This window comes from Pteropus medius, unplaced genomic scaffold (genome assembly GCF_902729225.1).
Source record: "Pteropus medius unplaced genomic scaffold, Ma_sr-lr_union100, whole genome shotgun sequence".
Taxonomy (NCBI): domain Eukaryota; kingdom Metazoa; phylum Chordata; class Mammalia; order Chiroptera; family Pteropodidae; genus Pteropus; species Pteropus medius.
In genome coordinates, this window is record NW_024349798.1 from 11545110 (window position 1) to 11564411 (window position 19302).

Genomic DNA, 19302 nt, shown 5'->3' on the forward strand with positions numbered 1-19302 from the left:
TCTTTCTCTCTCTTTCTCTCTGCTGTTGACAGCAAAATGGAGAAATAAATAAATGGAGTTGTCAGCTCAGGAAAAAAAAACTCGAGAAAATATCATTATGTGATTTTTGCATGTAACCTTGAAGAACTTCAGAGAATTCAGAAACTTTGTTCTAATGAGATTCTATCCATTGTCATCTTTTTATGCAATGTGACAGAGATTGCTTTTGCTCCTGTCTGTGACAAATAAAGATTATAAGAGAATTGATGCTGCTGCATCAATTGATGATCTCGCTCTAGCAGTAATAATTCTCCATGCAAAGGTACACTAACAGAAGAAAAGAATAAAGCAAAAGAAAAAGGATATACATTGTATGACTGCAGGAGCAGCTCTTAACAAAAGTTTTCTTTTCATGTTTAATAACAAAATTTGTTATACGTTGTTTGGATCACATGCATACTAATTGTAATTGTTAACTTAGTTCAGAAGAAACTTAAAGCTTAGAGCATTATACTCAGAAGTAATTTTTAAATGCAAGTGTTAGACATTTGTTGCAGAAGGCAATGATATGGTGATCGAAAAAGTTTTAAAGCCTAACATATTAGGATTCATTCTGATGAGAGTGAATAGGATGCATCCAGTAAAAAAAAGAAAAAGAAAGCAAAGTTTCAGATTGTGAGAGAAGGCCTTGTTCATGTGTGTTCAAGTAGATGATGGCGCCAGCAAGCAAATTTTTAAAACATTTTTTTTTTTTTTTTTTAATGCCTACGGCACCTGGTATTCCTAGGTGGTATCTCATTTAAGTACTAACCAGGCCCAACTCTGCTTAGCTTCCGAGATCAGACGAGATCAGGAGTGTTCAGGGTGGCATGGCTGTAGATGTAAGCGTCAGACTGAGTGCACACATTTAAAAGTTGTGGAGCAGTTATCTATGAGTTTGTTCCTGTTTTGTTTATTTTGTTTTTCAGATTCCACATGTACATGAAATCATACAGTATTTGTATTTCTCTGTCTGACTTATTTCACTCAGCATGACACCACTAGTTTTATCCACGTTGTCGCAAATGGCAAGATTTCCTTCTTTTTTTATGGCTGAGTAATATTCCAATATACACGATGGACTATTATATATATAATATATTTTAATATATAATATATAATATATAATATATAATATATAATACATATTATTATATATCATATATAATATATATTTACTATACATTATATATTATATATAACATATAGTAATGTATATTATATATAACATTATATGTATAATATATTATATATATTATGTATAATATTATATATATAAATAATATATATATTATATATATACATATATATATCTATATCTTCTTCATCCATTCATCTGTCAATGAACACATCTTAACAGCTTCCAGATGGGAGGGGGCTTGGGGGAATGGGTGAAAAATCCTTTCAGATCCCTTAACCCCTTTGGATTAAGATGTACAAATTGCAAGTTATAAAAACAATCACAGGGGTGTAAAGTATAGCATAAGGAATATAGTCAATTATATTGTGATAACTATGTGTGGTGTCAGGTGAGTACTAGACTTATCACAATAAATACTTTGTAAGTTATACAAATGTCTAATCACTATGTTGTATACCTGAAACTAATATAATGCTGTATGTGAAATGTAATTAAAATTTCTTTAAAATAAATAAAAAATAAAAGTGGTGAAGTTATTTTGAAGTGTCAGAATTTACAATATGCCAGTATTCTATCCTTCGTGACTGTTTTAATTCATGATGAAAACCTTTAGAGCTCAACATAGGATACAGACAGTGCAGAGTAGTTCCCTTAAAATATTATGGTCCATGGGAACAGGGATGCTTGAAGATTTGAAACAGAATGGAAAATAAGAACATTGAAAACTACAAGGCTTTGTATACTGCTTTTATGGAAATGCTGTGATTATCTGACCATTTTCTTAAATTCTGTGTGCTGTTTGCTATTCTCTTGCACATTTAAAAATAATTCCTATTTATATTTGAGAAATTTTAATCAGAATTGGCTAGGGAATTTTGTCAAATGCATTTTCATCATTTGTTGAAAAATGTGACTTTCTCCTTTCTTTTACCAACATAAATTTCAATGATTTGCTTAATATGGCACCATCCTTGTGTTCCTAAAATATACCCTTCTGGGTATCTATTAAACTGTACAAGTAATTTTCTTGCACAAAGGCAGTATTGAGTTTTTGTAGGACAATGCCTGTAACTGTAGGAGATGCACGTTCAAGAATTAAGGGGTGAAATTTCATGATGTCTGCAACTTACTCTCAAATGATTCAGCAAATTATAGTGATAACAAATTATATACACATGTACTACCGCCACAACAAACTTTAACAATTTATTACATCTAAGTGGAGAGTAGGTAGGTTTTTTGTTTTTTTTTTTTTAAAAAAACCTGTTTGCGTAATTGAAAATGATTGTGATTAAAGGTTTGAAAAAAGATGGGATTTTTATCTGGTCATGTGTTAGGAATTTTTACATGCATATATTTAATTTAGAAAAGGCTCCAGTTTTGTCATGCGGATTTTTATGGATTCTAGAGCTAGGGTAATGCTATTTTTACAAAGTGATTTGGAAGCTTCCAGAGCTCACAGTGATTGGCTGCTAAGGCCTTTCTTAGGTGGGTCTGTGAACATCTTTTTTCATTTATTCTAGAAAGATGGGTCTGATTGAAATTTCTATCTCCTGATGTGATTTTGGTAACTTCTGTTTTCAAGAAAATGACCTATTTTGTGTAAAATGTCAAGTGTATTGAAATGAATATGTCCAGAACCTTTTTAATGATCTTTTTTTCTCATGACATTTCTTGTCTCATTCAGAAAATGCTATTTTTTTATTGGTTTGCTAAAGATTTAGGTGCTTGTTATGTTTTCCAAAAGCATGCTTTTAGGTTTATCCACAAATATAGCATTTGCTTTCCAGTTTGTTATTTTTATATGTCCTTATTAAATTCCTCCTCCATTTCTATTGGTTTTATTTAGTTCCTTAGACTGAATGCGTGTTTTGTATATTTTCAGACTTGCTAAATAGGAAAGAATGTTGAGTTCCCCTAAAAAATGAAAGAGATGCTTTAAAGGATATTTTTATGCCTTGAATGCGACAAGACACCAGAGACAAAGTCCTAACTTCGTCAGTGACAGATGGAAGAACACATTTTATACACAGAAAAGACAAAAAAATTAAGATCACGCATACACAAAGAACATTGACAAATTAAGAGAAGAGAAAACCAACAGAGGTCATAAGGAGAAACATCTGAGAAAACACAATGGTCAGTGACTCTAAATAAACAAAAGGGAGTGTTTTTAATGACTTCAAAACACACCATTACTTTTATGTATTAAAAAATAATAATAATAACATGCTTTACCTGGTATTAAACGCAGCTCTTCAGAACAGAAACCAGCAAACACCCTTCAAGCTGAAACACCAAACACTGCTACCTCCTTGTGTTGCTTTTATAGGAGATAAGATTTTGATTGGATAATTGCATAACATGGACGTCCATGGAAAGCCATTTTCCCCTATCAGCGTGGCTTGCTCCCAATTAACCAGATGATATAAAACGCTGAGGGGCCGAGAAAACTCCTTAACGAAGAGAACAGGTGGGGACACTTGTTATATGGTGGTTAATGATTATGCACCTGTGTGAAACAGTGGAAATCACAGATCTGTTTTCCCCTAGCTGTTTATCTGTCTTCACCTAATGATGGTTTGGCCTCCTACCGCCCATTTCTACCCGTGTCTTCCAACTTCCCTGAACATGAGAATCTCTGGGGCTCTTGTTGACAGTACAACTCACCCAGTGCCTCATGAAGCCTCTGGCAGTGGGACCAGGAGTGTGGACATCCCACAACACCCAGAGGCTTCTTAACATCAGCAAAGAGTTGGGAAACATTGCTTAAACTCATTTACTCTATGCTTCTTCACTCATGATTTAATGGAGGCATAAGGAGGCACAAAAAAACAGCACATGAGTTTTGACATATATATCTATAAAATACTGCATTGTCATCAATAATACACACACACACACCATTGAAAGCATCAGCACAATAAGATTAAAAAAAAAAATCCATTGCCTCCCAAAGTTTCTTTGAGCCCCTTTGTAAAGTAATGCCTCCCCACCCTTTACACCCAAGCAGCCATTGATCTGCTTTGTTATGTTTGTCTGTTATGTATGTTTGTTGCTTTTAGGTTTATATCCCACATATAAGTGATATCATGTGGTTTTCAACTTTTTCTATCTGGCTTATTTTGCTTAGCATGATTATCTCGAGGTCTATCCATGTTGTCACAGATGGCAGTATTTCATCTCTTCTTATGGCTGAGTAATATTCTATTGTATATACGGAATGGACTTCTTTTCACCAAGTTTTAGGGACAGCAAAATGTTCCACTGTCTCTTTCTATTGTATCTTTAAAATTTTTCTATTGTTGGACATTGTCCTGTTTTTTTTTTTCGTATTGTAAATGGTTCTTCTTGAACATAGCATTACTTTTATCATACAGAAATATTTGGATTTTTAATTTCTGCCATCATTATTAATTTCTAAGAGCTCTTGCTTTTTCTTACCGATTCTTTATAACACTCGACACTTATTTCAATTATACAATATATCTCCTACATTTCTGAGATTGTTAAACGTAAGCTGAAGGACATTTTTTTTTCTGTTGCTGTTCCCCGCACTGTCTCCTCTACAGGTCTTTGAATTTGTAGTTCAGAAGCATTCCTAACAGTTCCTAGTTTCTGGGCTCTCCCTTCACATTTCAGAGTGAGGTACTGAAGGGCTACCATGTAGAGCTTGTTGACTGGTGGGATTTCTAGTGAGCAGGTGAATGGGTGTCATCATTTTTGTGGTGGGACCTTCACATGTCAGTCAAGGGAGGAGGAGGGACTTTCCTTTAACCAGGCATATTTTAAAACAATCTTCTAATCCCCATTAAGGCTGAAAGAGTGGGGACACATCCAAAAGGCAGGGCAGTAGGAAGTAGGAAGTATCCTTTGAGGTAGTGGTCATGATTTTAAAAGAAGTCAACTTTTTTGCATGATTTGCTCCAAGATGTTTGGGTCTTTGGATTCATGAATAAGTCAGGTTCCTTTGTCACGAGGCATGGAGAGTTAGAAGGGTCAAAATTTGAAGGTATTTCCAGTGACGAAGAGTCTACTTGACCGAACTTTAGTCAGGCTCTTCTGAATCCTCTTCCCCAGTGGGACTCGACTTTTTACTTCTGTTTGTGTTTACATTGTCCAATTTGTAAGTCGCTTTAGAGAGAACCCCCACCCTTGATACCAAATCAACTTCCCCATACCCCACCATCCTCCAGGAGGTGAAGGGCTCTAACCCCCCATGCAGAGGAAACTCCACATATAAATTTGACTCCCCCAAAACTTAAGAACTAATAGCCTACCATTGACTGGAAGCCTTACCAATAACATTAAACAATGAGACGCCACTACACACCCATTAGTATGGCCAAAATCTGGAATGCTGACACCATCAAATGCTGACGTGGAGTAGCAGGAACTCTCATTCATTGCTGGTGAAAATGCAAAATAGTAGTCACTTTGGAGCACAGTTTGGCAGTTTCTTACAAAACCAAACACCCTCTTTATTATGTGATCCAGCAATCACACTCCTTGATATTTATCCAAAGCAGTTGAAAACTTATTACCACACAAAAAAGCTACACAAATGTTTATAACATCTTTATTTATAATTGTCCCGAACTTGGCAATTAACATTCCAGACAATGGAATATTGTTCAGCACTAAAATGTGCTATCAAGCCATGAGAAAAAATGGAGGAATCTTAATTGCATATGACTAAATGAAAGAAGCCAGTCTGAAAAGGCTATCTACTGTATGAGTCCAAATATATGACATTCTGGAAAAGGCAAAATTAAGACAATAAAAAGATCAGTGGTTTGCCAGGGGCTCTGTGGGGCGAGGGGAGAGGAGGAGGGTGAATAGCCAGAACACAATTTTTAGAGCAGCGAAAATACCTTGATACTATTATGGTGGATACATGTCATTATACATTTGTCCAAATCCATAGAACGTATAATACAAAAAGAACCTTAATGTAAACTGTAGACTTTGGGAGACAGTGATGTGTCAATGTAGGCTCATCGATTTTAAGCAATGTACCACTCTGGTGGGAGACGTGTGGGGGCAGAGGGATATGGGAAATCTCTGTACCTTCCGCTTAATTTTGCTGTGAACCTAAAAAAAACCCAGAATACCTACGTGTAAAAACTGCCTATATGTAAGATTAGTGAAGAATGATTGGGTAGTACTGAGATGCAAACCAGATTCTAATTCTGAGGATGCCATTAACCAGACAAGGATTCCCTTGAAGTTCAAAGCTGTTTTATGTGTTCCTTTTCCAAGTCTAGTACCGTACTTGGCACTTCGTAGGAACTTACTGGAAAGAGGATGTGTGAATATGTGGGTGGCTGAATGAATAAAATGAAAACAGATGTAACTCCATGGCTCAATGGCTGAGTTCAATGTTTTTGAGATGGTGTCATTGTATACCGGAAAAATAGATTTTGAGGGAAATCTATAATGAAAAGATGAGTGTCTAATTCACATTATCAGTGAATGTCTTTTGGAAAGCTGAGAGACATCTTTCTAGGTGAGTCGAAATTATACCCATGCCCTGATTATTTCCTGCCACTTCAAGTATAGAAAATGAGTCATACGAAGAAAAAAAAAAGTTATACAAACAGATGTTAATACTTCTTAGACAGTGTTTTACTAAGACATAGAATCTGGGATTATATATAACCACCTAAATAATTTGCCATTTTCTCTCTCTAGGACCATTATTTCACTTTAACCAGAATTTTATTTGTGGTCTTCAATCACATGCAATATAACATCCAAGGCTTGAGAACTTCTTAGGCTCATAAAGTCCTAACTGGGAATCTTGGTGTTGTGACTATTAACACACTAGTTATAAGCAGGGAAAACAGTATAATTTAAGGGGAAAAAAAAAACAGTAGTGCAGAATCATCGATATTTAAATGACAAAAAGAGTTCTTTGCTATTTTAAACCCTTAAATACACCCATGAAATGAATAGATTAAGGGTTTTTGGTCTGGTGATCAGAGAGCATGACTTAGAAATTCCTTTGTATCCTTATTTAAATATTTCTCAAGGACATTATGAAATACAATGTGACCTTTATTAGGAGTGTCTTAAATATATTCAAGGCATTTAAAAACATTAAAAATTTTGATGCTCATTACACTTCCTAAAGAACAAATTAAATTTCAGGTACTTTTTCAGAATAAAAATATTGCAAATTTTTCCCATCAGATCTGGGTTTGTCCATTAAATCTCTGTGGTATGGAGGATGGATCCAGAAACCCAACACTGACTTCCAATGAAACAAACATCAACCACATACTCAACCTCTTAACCCACAAGAACTAATACACTGCAGAGATTTCTACTACTTTTCTGGCCCCCTGGGTAGACCATAGCCCTTTCAGCCACCAGGTAAGGTGTCTCCTATATTTAAGCCTTGGAAATCAAGCACTCAATTTGACTTTCTCATTTGCAATTCAGAATTATCACCAATTCCTCAACTGTGGCCTTTGTCAAAAAAAATTAGCACCCTGCTCAAGAAACTTAAATCTCTTTTTCAATATAGAGAACACCGAGAATTTATTAGAGAGAAACTAGATGCATGGCAGAACAGGAAGATTTTGTAAACACCCGCATCATACTCAACGGGGACTAAAGTGCACAATAACTAAAGGATGAGATCAGAAAACCACACAACTATCCCTAGAAAACTGTCATGTGGACTCTAAAGAACAGCTTATCTGATTATGCATGAGAGTCTGCCTTATGCCAAACAGCAGACTTAGTTTCCATGGAAAACTTATCAATTAAGCTAAATCCCTACAACACACATTAGATGCATATTCATTTTTAAGACCCTAAAAGGACAGCGGAATTACAAATTATTTTGTATTTTAGAGGTTTTCATGATTTAAAAAGTTATGTGACAGTTTAATTTGTGCTAAAAAGCAACAGCTATCTCAAGTCACCTTGCTAGAGAGCCAACCGAAGCTTTTATTCCTTGTTGCCGTTTCTGAACCATGTGTTTTCTGGAAGCATGCCTCACGCTGGTCCTCCTGCACTACGCACGCTGGATCTCTCACCTCCTACCAGAGATGTGTACCCCAACTCAAATCCACTGAAAGACCCCGGACCTGAGAAGGCATTCACTGCCTCAGCATGTTGAAGAGTCACCCAAATCTAGCGGTCTCCTCTCCCAGGCCCCCTATCCGAGAGGTGCCACATCTAAGTGAATCTATGTAGGGTGAGGGACAATCTGGAGGAAGATAGGAGGGCTTGTGGAAGGTATCTTCTTGCCTCTAGCAGGCAGGATTCAATTTGGTGACCCTATACATGGCTCCATGCTAACGTCCCTCACCGAACAGATGCTAACTCAGCGCTTTACACCCTTGGCTGACCACCACTTCGCCAAGACCCATGAAGATACACTGTCCTGGCACAACGGCCAAGGACCTGAGACTTAACGTGAGTTCAGCGGCTGATGTGCATGCAGCGAGCCCATCGCTGGCCTAAATGACAAGCTTTGAAAATCTATGCACAGACTGCTGTACTGGGGCCTATATAAATAAATGGTTTAAAGCAGTTAAGATCACATCATAGGCATTCAAGTAAAACTAACAAGATACAGAATGCAAAGTTTACTTAGAAGCAAATGTTAACACTTTAATAAAAAACACAATCACAGGAAAGCACTGTATTTTCTCTCTATTATGTTAGCAAATACATGGAAGAACAATTTTAAAAATAGATTCACTACTGTTTCTTACACTCACGAATATGTATCAGAATTACTTGTGGAGGGTTTTACATATATTTATGTCTAGGCCTCGCTCTTGGAGAAGGTTGTTGACGGGGGCCAGGACCCAAGTATCTTTCAAAATACCCACGCAGCTCTGATGTTTCCTCCTGGCTGAGTCACTGATTTTAGGTTGACTGGGGCACTTTGGGTTTTTTGGACCATTGTTTGGCGGTTTGGGGAGCTTTTCTTGCAGATTTATTAGCTGTAGTGAAGAACTTGGCCTCTGGCTTTTTGGGTGTCTGTCTTGGGTCTTTTTTCCCCAAGGGAGAGTTTTGTTCCTTCTCTGCCTCTTCTTTGATTCTTGGCTTCTTCCCTGGGCCTTTCCCTGGGGTTTTGGGCTCTGCCGCTTTCGGAGTCTCCAAAGCTAAGGCCTTCCTCTTCTTCCCTCCTCTTCTACCCTTTTGTGGAGACTTCTTTCCTGTGGCATGATTTTGTATCTAGGTAAAAGAAAAAACTTAAGTCTGGGGGAGAAAAGAAAACCAACTGACAGTGTAACTCCAAGAGTTCTCATTTTGATTACTCAGGTGGCCCCCAGAAGGCACACCTTGGCATGATGAGAAATGGCTTTTCTTTCTGCCTCACCGACATTCTGAAAGGCAGCTGTATTCTCCATTATTTGTAACTGTAAAGAGGACCCTGACGGTCCAATCAAAGGGGAAACCAACTTTCCCAGTGGTTGAGTGTAGGGTCTGCTGAAAGCACCTTCCAGGAGCACAGCAAGAAGACCTGTGGCATAATCCTGACTGTCACCTTCAGCTATAAACTCCTTGCACATGGAGTGGGGCGGAGACCCAAAAACCCAACCAACATCAACAAAATTTTGAGTAAAATATAAAATGACAGATTATGGAAAATCTGAAAAACATCAAATATAAAAAACTCCTTAATAATAGTGTTAACTCTTACTACCCTTCCCCCATGGGTAGGTATACATTTAAAAGCCAAGTATTATGCCCTTTTCCCAATTATTTCATTCATATTTCCTAAGCAGTATAAACTCTTAACATCATTTTCAATAACTTTACAAAAAACAATTGCAAGGATACGGGACATTTTTTCATTTTTTGTTTCTATAGTGAATGATGATGAAACTTGCGTATTTATCACCTTGATCATACTTCCTAGATGGGTTCAAAGAGCATAAACGCTTTTACAGCACTTGACATGCATCACCCTGGCAGCTACACCTTCCATTCTTTAATTTCCAACATATTACCTGCCAGTCCCATTATAACCAAAACAGCTTACTTTTTCTAAAAATAATTATATAGTTAATATACTGACCATTTATGTTAACTTTAGGTATACTGATAAATTCAGTAGTGCTTTGGGGGCACTTTAAAAAGAATATTTTCACTAATAGATGTAAATTATAATAATGTTTAAGATTTTAAAGGTTACTGTTAAGACTAAACGCATAATAGGTAAAGCACAGTAATAGCCCCGGGACCCCCAGTGCAGGCTGTGCCCACAGGGGACATGAGTCCTGTCTGCCCACAGGGTGGGGGTGGGATGTCAGCCCTCTAGACAATCAGGGACCTATTTCTCCCCTTGTTTTCAAAAGGTCTTCCTCCAATATGATAGATACTATGAATATGAGGAAAAAAAATTATCAAAAGACCAAAAAAATGAAAAACTCTGTTCCTTTAAATCATCTTATCTGAAACCCATGAAGTCAGATTTCTGTGAAGAACCGCTGGGTGCAGGTGGTCAGAAAGGTTTTAGGGGCAGGTCCGGGGCCCACACTTCTCCTGTAAGTTTTCTAAGACTAACTGTGAGTTGATCCAGGACTCACCTGCAGAAACTAAACCACTGCCCAAATGTCCACCCTGGCTTCCTTTTTAAAACCATGGGCAATGTTTTTAAGAATTATCAATATGGTCACGTCTCCCTTGATTCCTAGGGACATACAAGGTTGTGTTTAGTACTTGTTACTCCAGTATTTAAAATAAGGGTCAAGTAGGTCGTGGTAACTATCTTCTGGGTTCTGAGGTTTACCCAAGTATTTTTTATCTATTACTTAAAAATCTTTGGTAGAATAAGTTTTCCCTGAAATAGATTTCTATAGTGTCCCCATATGTTAACACTTATTACAGTCATCACTCAGCCATGCCTGCCTGACACAGAGTGGCATCTGAATCACTACATGATGAATATTAAATATTAGTAAACATACCTCTACATTTTCTTTGGTGGGAGATTTTCTTATTGGGACCAATAGTGGAATTTCTTCTTCAGATTTGTCTTGCACTTCATTTTGGGCCTTTACTCTGCGGGTCTCTTTCTTCTCAGGCTTGGAGGTCTCTTTCTTCTGGGGTTCAGGGTCCTTCACTGGCGTATCACTTGTTTTAGGGGCTGCCTCCTTTGTAGGTAGGGCTGATGCAACCTTTCTAGCCTGTTTCATAAGCCTTTTGTTTCTTTTCTTCTCCTTTTGTTTTTGAAGATATTCTTTTTGTTTTTGCATTTTCTTTGCATCCTACCGAAAAAACCAAAATGTAATTTTAGTAGGGGATATTTCTGTTGGAAAACAAATGGCCGAGACTCATCACTTACAGTTCTGATTACCTACAAGCTCTCTCAAAGGGCCTTGACTTGTACAAGCTCTGAGCAAACAAACCCTCCTGCCAGCACCTGAACACCACCTCCACTTCATTTCTGAGTCACAGCCACAGTTGCATTCTACATGGTAAATTATGTATTGGTATTCAGAACCTGGATATTTGAGGTATGCGGTCAAGATTTTTGTGAAAGTCAACTTCATTTATAGGTGAGTTAAGAATTATCATAAATTGCACAGTATGTTATGTGACTTACATCTCAATAAAGCTGTTACCAAAAACAAAAAAATTCCAACTTCACAAAGCCCTCAACTGAATCTGCTGACAAACAGCAAAAAATCCAGACTTCCTGCTTCTGGTAATAGCAGTCTATGTTATTTTGGATCATCCTCCCAAGTAAAAAGGCAGGGCAAAATGTTTTGTTTTTAATTTTTTTCTTTCATAAAAGCACCTTTGAGCTGATTACACTGTAGGAAATTAATAATGAGGACCCAATGGAGTGAGCTCAGAATCCATTTTTGCCCAGAGAGTATTTGCTGATCCCCAACTTCTGTTTTAATAGCTCTGTAGGACCTGTGTGGGTGGGTTGGGGGACAAGGTGAAGAAAAATCGAATCTGAGCATCCACACTAGGTATAAATTCTAAGAGGACATTCCTCTCACGAAAAGCTGGGATCCCAATGAGTTCTACCCTCAGAGCAGAGATGAAGAGGAAGCAAAGATGTGTAAATTTAGTGCCATGGTTTGCTTTGTCATTCAGGGACCCTTTGGCCTTGAATGTGCTTTCAGGTGGTGCAGACCAAGAGTGCTCCAAGGTACTCCAAGATACCTGGCAGACATAAATGTCAGCTTCCGGAGAAACAATTTTCATTCTACACCTTGAATTATTTCTTCAAAAAATTTTCCAAATGCCATGTCAGAGATAACCAAATACATAAGGAACCTGAAGTCAGAGATGGCTGGCTGTAACACCAATACTTCTATCTGAATTATCAGATGACTATCATATAATCATACTTAACATGCTCCAAGAATTAAGACAAATTAGAAGACTATTTATACTTAACAGGAAACCAAAAAAAAAAAAAGAGTACAGCCAATTTAAAAAAGAACAAAACATGAAACTTCTAGAAGTAAAAAATAAAAGACCGAAATTAAAAACTCATTAGAGATAATTAACATGGCTAAAGAAAGAATGAATAAACTAGGAGATCAGTCCAACAAAGCAAAAAATTTAATTTTCTCATTCTGGCTTCTTTTGCAATGGTACCTGTTGGCATCAAAAACCTACAAACCAAAAACCAAGAGGTATGTGTTAGCTCAACACAGTCTTAAATTTTGCCCATAAATAACAGAGCACTTCGTAAACTAGATTTTGGTTTTCCTCTTTCTTTTAGCTCCTCTTGCCACTGAATAGGCCCCTTCTAAGCCTAATACGCCCTTTTAAGAGAAAGTAAAAAGTTAAACACCTAACATCAATAAATATATTTGTGTTATACTGTATTTTATCCATACAAGATTAACTAATGTCATACATAAAAAGAGAACAATGAACACAAAGCACAACCACGGGAAAACCACTATAAGGTTAAAGTCAGGTGGGGATGGCAACCTCGCTGTCTCTTCTGAGGCAGCATCCACATCCTCGATTACGTCTCTCAAGTAAACAAAACTCTGCTCACTTTTTTCTTCTGACTAGGGGTGCGCACTCCTTTGGCTTCACCTCGACTGCTGACAAATGAAGAAAAGATGGGAAGGGAAACTGATCTCTCGGTTTTCACGTACAAGAGTTTCACGCTCTCCCACTTCTGAAACAAACAAACAAACAGAGTAATATGAACAACACGTTTTGTTTCTTTTAAATGATCGCTCAATTGATTCATCTATAAGACTCTACCTCTGGCAATTTCTGTGAAAGCCTTTTCGTGACAGCAAGAATGTTTTCGATGATGTGCTGAACCTGCATTCCAGTATGGCCAATGCGTATGGTGCTGAAATTTAATAAAGTTTCAGATGAATAAATAAGATTAAAAAAAAAAACAACTTCAAAATAAAGCACAGGCAGGTATGAGGAATACGAAAATACAATCCTAAATTTTTTTTTGAATGTAGAAACATTAAGAACTTTAGGTTCTAAATATATTTTAAAGGAAGATCACCACCTTTTATGTTCTAGAAACACTCTGCTCCTAAAATGTCACACCATGAAGAGATGATTGAGGAGCTGGCACTTAACAATGTGAGGCCAGGAGAGTCAGATGGGTGTTCTACCTTCATTCCAGAAAACGTAGGTCACTGAGGACAATTATCCCCAGGAGTGGCTGTTCTGAAAGAAATGACCCCCAAAAGAGTTGCTTCCTGCCTTTATAAAAGTTCCACTGCCCTGACCCAGCTGCCACCTTTAAAACAAACAACTCTCCTTCCTCCTACAGTACCGGTCTTCGGGCCAAGAGCAAGCCCATTCTTTCAAGTTGAGCAGAGTGCAGACACAGCCCAATGGGAAGCCCAGAAGTACCTAGTTCTCAGCCACTGGGGCGGCCTGTCCACCCAGTCCCCATCCTTCCCACCATGGCAGCTGAAAGGCAGGTGTCTCTGAAGTAGGATGAGGGAGGGGCTGGGGCTTCTGCCTCCCTGCAACCAAAGACGGGGCTCTGCCCACTCTGTGTGCCCACTGCCAACTACCTGTAAGCATACCTTTGGCCTCCCAGATGGAGAAACAGCAAGTAGGAGGGGGTGGGAGGGGGCTGTACAGGGGGCGTGGAGAGGAAGGGGAAGGTGGGAGGGGAAGAAGACAGAAAACTACTATGTTGGGAAAAAGTAGGAAAAAAAGACGAAAAAATGGTTTAGGTTTTTGTATTTTTTTTTTAATTAATTGTCCACAGTGTTCCTTAAACTATGGGTTTTGATGTTATTTCTTTGGCTGAGGTCCCATCTCACTTGTCTCCATTTCTGTCCCCTGCTACTCCTTATCGGCCTGCACGGTGCTATCTGTCCTCTTTCTCCTGGCTACTCACTGATCCCACGAACAAGGCCTCTGACCTTGTAGCTAGCAGCTTCTCAGGAACCACGATTTTGATGTCAGGCCATAACCAGAGAATTGGGGACCAGGCTTGATGACTAACTCTTCTCAGTGGCCTAACGACACTCAATTAAACGGCTTTCCACCTGCAGGTAGAAGGCCAAACCAGAGCTTACCTGTCTTACCCGGTCAAACCCCACCCTGCCCTACCTGGAGACACTGCTGAGGGCTGGCTTACCTGGTGACTCAAGATACCTTGGTGGTCCTTTTTTAGGGTGTGTGTGACCACTGGGTACATATGGGCTCCAGGGGTGTCTTTGGGAGGAAGGACCATACCCTACAGTTCTGCCCATCCCCATCCACAGATGCCCCAGTCAGCAAACTAAGTATTTTATGAAATGATTTTTAATATGTTTAAACCAGGACTGAGGTGGATCTTCACTTCAAAACATAATAATGATGCTGGTAACACGAAAGCCTAAAACTACTAATGTTCTCTAAGCATTAATCTCCTTCTCCTTGCTATCCATAATCCAGAAATGCCCTATCCAATATGGTAACCATTAGCCACTGGCCACATGTGCTTATCTAAATTTTATTAATCAAGTGAAATTAGAAATTCAGTTCCTCAGCTGCACTGGTCACATTTCAAGTACTCAATAGCCACATACAGCTAATGACTCCAAGAGGAGAGAGCAGGAATACAGACCATTTCCATCTCTGTAGAAAGTTCCATCAGACAGCACTGTTCTAGAGAATTGAATGCGTCCGAGGAATGGATTTTAGTTTTAACAGAAGGATCTGGTTTCATTAACACTATCTTGTAAAAAATGTTTATAAAATCATTACTAAATATTAAACACAGATACACATGGATGCCTTTTACCTACCTGCAAGAACCACTTTTAGAGATGTTTAAGACAGTTCCGCCTATTGAATCGTTGATCTCTCTGGATAGATTCTTGGCCAGAAGGTTTACAGATACCGGAACCCTGTAACAATATAGGCTTTTAGAACACCATGCACACACGTCTACAGATTTCGTGTTGCTCGAGTCCAGAGATGCTCGGAAACTTACTTCTTTCTGTTGTAGAAATGTCTCCCGAGGTGTGACGGCAAGAGCCGCCTGATTCTTGCATCTGTGAGGAAGAAGTCAAAACTACCCAGGAGGCGGAGCTTGGCTTCGTAGGCTTTATATTCCTTTTTTAAAGTCCGAAAGGGGATAATCTAGAATACATAAGAAAGAATAAAAACACAAAAAGTTAAGAACCTGAACAAGAAGAAGTACTTGGGCAACAACGTGTATTCAGAGTTTAAAATGTCCTGGGACCATAGTTTAGTGAACATGTGAGTGTCTAAAATGTGCCAGGCACTATGCTAAATGCGGGGGACAGAAATGGAGACAAGTGAGATGGGACCTCAGCCAAAGAAATAACATCAACAACTACAAAACAGAGTGAGAAGTGTCAAGTCAGAGGCAAATAAAGGATGCGCCGGAAGTACAGAGAAATGACCTAGTGAACAACTATTTGTAAAATCTTCTAGATATAAAAGTTACTGATGTACACATTGAGCTTTTGGATCAACAAACCTCGACAGCTCAACCATCAGAGGAAAGATGGACTATCCCCTACCTAAAGCCAGGGAGAATTAAATTAAAAAGAGAAAATTATATTCTTCGGAGAGAAATACTAGGTAACATAGCAATGTATTACTTATCACTTCAATTGAATCAAATCTTTTAATTGCCTGCTTCCTACCTGAGAAATGGTTTTAATTCCATGCTTGTTCAAAAGCTTCTTATAAAAACGTTCCGTTTTTTCAGGAGTTACATTGGGTTCGTCCTTAGTAAATAAGCAGATATCTGCTAAATCTGATCGAATACTATGAGGCAAGGACCTGCAAAATACATCAGAAAGAACCAAAGAATAAAGTTTTATTACAGACAGAATGTATGTTTTTATATTTGAAAGACATAATAAATTCACTGTTATTTCAATAAAATTCATTTATGGCATTTAAGCAAATACTATACTGAGAACATTTAAAAATATATCTACTTTTCCATGGTACAGAAAAGATTTAAGATTGAAGTACATCACCACAAATACCTATAGGCCAAAATATCAATTACTATTTGAGATATAACAAGAGTTAAAAGATAATTGAACACCCAAAACAGTGCACATATATAACTCTTATTTTATATGTTGCTACACACACACACACACACACACACACACACACACTGTAATGTGTTAGAACGATCGACTTTCATCAGGACAGTTCTGGTTCAGAACTCGACCTTGCAGAAAACTCTAGCCTCCATAAAAAACATAGTTCTTAAGAGCTGAAACAGAAAACATGGAGCAAACCAAGAGGGACCAGTAAATATGCAACCATTCTCTTGTTGACTTAAAGTTTGAGCCTACATGTTCTGAGGAAGCATTTACTTAGCTTAAGAAAGAGATGACAGTACACATTAGCAAACGAGACTGGGTAAGCCGCAAAGCTGTTCCATGGCAGAAATCACCAAGAGGTGAGCAGCTGGGAAATCATCCTAGACAAAGTGAGAAGGCTTTCCAGAAGAGAAAAACTGCCTGAGCAAAGGTGTGGAATAAAGAACACAGGCGGCCATCTGGCTGGGGCAGGTTTGTGAACACTATCTGATAGAACATGACCATCAAAATGGTCTTCTCATTTATATTCATTCTTGCCCTGACCTCTACCCCTCCTTAGGGTAAAGAAAAGAAACTCACTACCTTACACACTCTTTTTTTTTTTTAGTAGAGCTGGCTTTCCGACACTCAGGAAATGAGAGACTCCACACAGAGGCAGGGTTGTCACATAGAATTCAGGACTCCCAGTTAAATTTTAAACATTCTTTTAAGTAAAAGTAGATTCCAAATTACATGGGACCTACTGATACTAAAAAATTACTTGTGTTTTTCTTTGTTAAATCTGGTAACTCTGCAGAGGGGGGCAGTTTTTGACCTAACAGTCCTAGCAACAAGAATGTATCATCATTTGTTACTGTTTTCTTTTCTATAATGAGTTCACTGCCAAGTTTTTAATAGTTTTTGTATAAAGGAGCAAGGCTGGTACCTCAGGGATTTTAACTTGGAATTAACTTGACACTGAAAGATAACAGATTTTATGAAAATACAAAAGCTGTTAAACTTATTCTAACCTTTATTCTCTCAAAAACTGGGTTTTGGATTCAATAGAACTGCTTAGGTTAACTGTTCACCAAATGCCCAGAAAAGTGGTAAAATTTCTAGAAAATTTAAGCAGGTCTGATTCTCTATGTGCTTTTTTTAGGCATGATTACTTATTACAACTCAGATTTTTATTTTGAGTTTGGAAAGTTTCCATTAGAAATTAAGATGTGATTGCTAAAAGTTACACATAATTGACCAAGCAAATAAAAACATTAAAGGTAGAAAACCAGAACTTACAATTTGACCCTCAGTTCTTTACTTGGAATTTTCCATAATACCACCATTAAAAAGAAATTTTCGTTCTCATTCAAAAGCAATCCATTCGCATTTTTCCTGGACCTGGAATGTGCCAAAAGAGCTTCCACTGCTTTTTTGATCTGCAAAGCGGAGATATACAAATAAATTAAATCTCAATCTAATTTAGCATTTACCCATCTCCCCACACCTTTTCTCTTTTTTCTGCTTAATTCTATTTTAGTAGGCAACCTCCCCAACCATAACTACTAGGATCGTGCAATCTGTAATCAGAGGAATGTAAGAACCCATCAGAAACCACAGAAGTATTTGCTTCTAGAAGTCGTAGAACACAAGTGCCTCTTCCACATAAGATTTCGTGCCAGATAGTACATGCTTCTGCTCACAACGATGAAGGCAGTAATCTCAGCAAACGCGCGACACACTGCAACCAGCATTTACCGAGCGCTTGCTATGTGCTAGTCCTCTGATCCCGGAGAGCAGAGGCTGCAAAGCCCATTTTATTTTATTTATTTTATTATTTATTTATTTGTTTTTATGCCTACAGCACCCGGTCTTCTTAGGTGGTCTCCCATCCAAGTACTCAGAGCCCAATTAAATACGAGGTATCTGAGGCTTGCAAAATCAAGCGACTTGGCTCTAGTCAACCCGTAGGGAAGCAGAGCCAGATGTCTCTCCAGAACCCCAAACTACACCTGCAATCCAATTCTAAAGAGCCAGGCCGCAGGGCTGGGGGAAGCAGGTGCGTACCCATGAGCATTAAGGAGCGGAAACGGTGGGCGCACAGCGAATGAGCGACCCTCCCAAAGCTCTGAAGGCGTCCGCAGAGGCGCGGAACCGGCCCCGGGCACCCCGTGCCTCGCAAGGCCACGGCCACCCGTTTCCCAACCCATCTCCCCAGGGGCCACGAACCTGCTCCTTGTCCAGTTCCTCCGGAGCGGCCGGTGTCGCTGAAGTCGAGGCTGAGGTTGCGGGTGGGGTTGACGCCGAATCCTCCATTTCGCTCTGACCTCGTGTAGACTCGCGTGCCTTATCCCAGAACTGGCTCCCTAGAGCTGGCGCCCCGTCCGCATGCGCGAGCTCAGGCCTTTTGCCGGAAGTCAGGGGGCGGGACGCGCAGCCACACGTCACTTCCGGACGTCGCGTCGTAGTGGTTTGGCGGGCGCGAGCAAACTGAGTGTCCGTCATCCTGCAGTCGCGGAGTCCCTTCCCTGAGGCAACTCTCCTTCTCTTTCGTTCCGGTTTTCCGTGAGGCGCTGGGAGCAACCTGGCGACATCTCTCTCTCCCTCTTCCACTAAAGAAATCGAGCAAGCGCCTGGAGGCGG

General features: G+C 38.9%; 1 protein-coding gene and 1 pseudogene across 1 annotated transcript; both read right to left on the reverse strand.

The window, feature by feature from the left end:
* Nucleotides 1-741: 741 nt before the first annotated feature.
* Nucleotides 742-860, reverse strand: LOC120620605 (uncharacterized; annotated as a pseudogene).
* A 7874-nt stretch (nt 861-8734) lies between these two features.
* RSL1D1 (ribosomal L1 domain containing 1) lies at nt 8735-19179 on the reverse strand. Its single transcript, XM_039885365.1, has 9 exons — nt 18889-19179; nt 17959-18098; nt 16261-16399; nt 15579-15727; nt 15391-15492; nt 13379-13472; nt 13164-13289; nt 11101-11400; nt 8735-9361 (listed from the first exon to the last, which is right to left on the reverse strand). Exons 1-9 carry the CDS (start codon nt 19162-19164, stop codon nt 9050-9052), a joined length of 1638 nt encoding a protein of 545 aa, XP_039741299.1. The 5' UTR covers nt 19165-19179; the 3' UTR covers nt 8735-9049.
* Between the last annotated feature and the right edge of the window lie 123 nt (nt 19180-19302).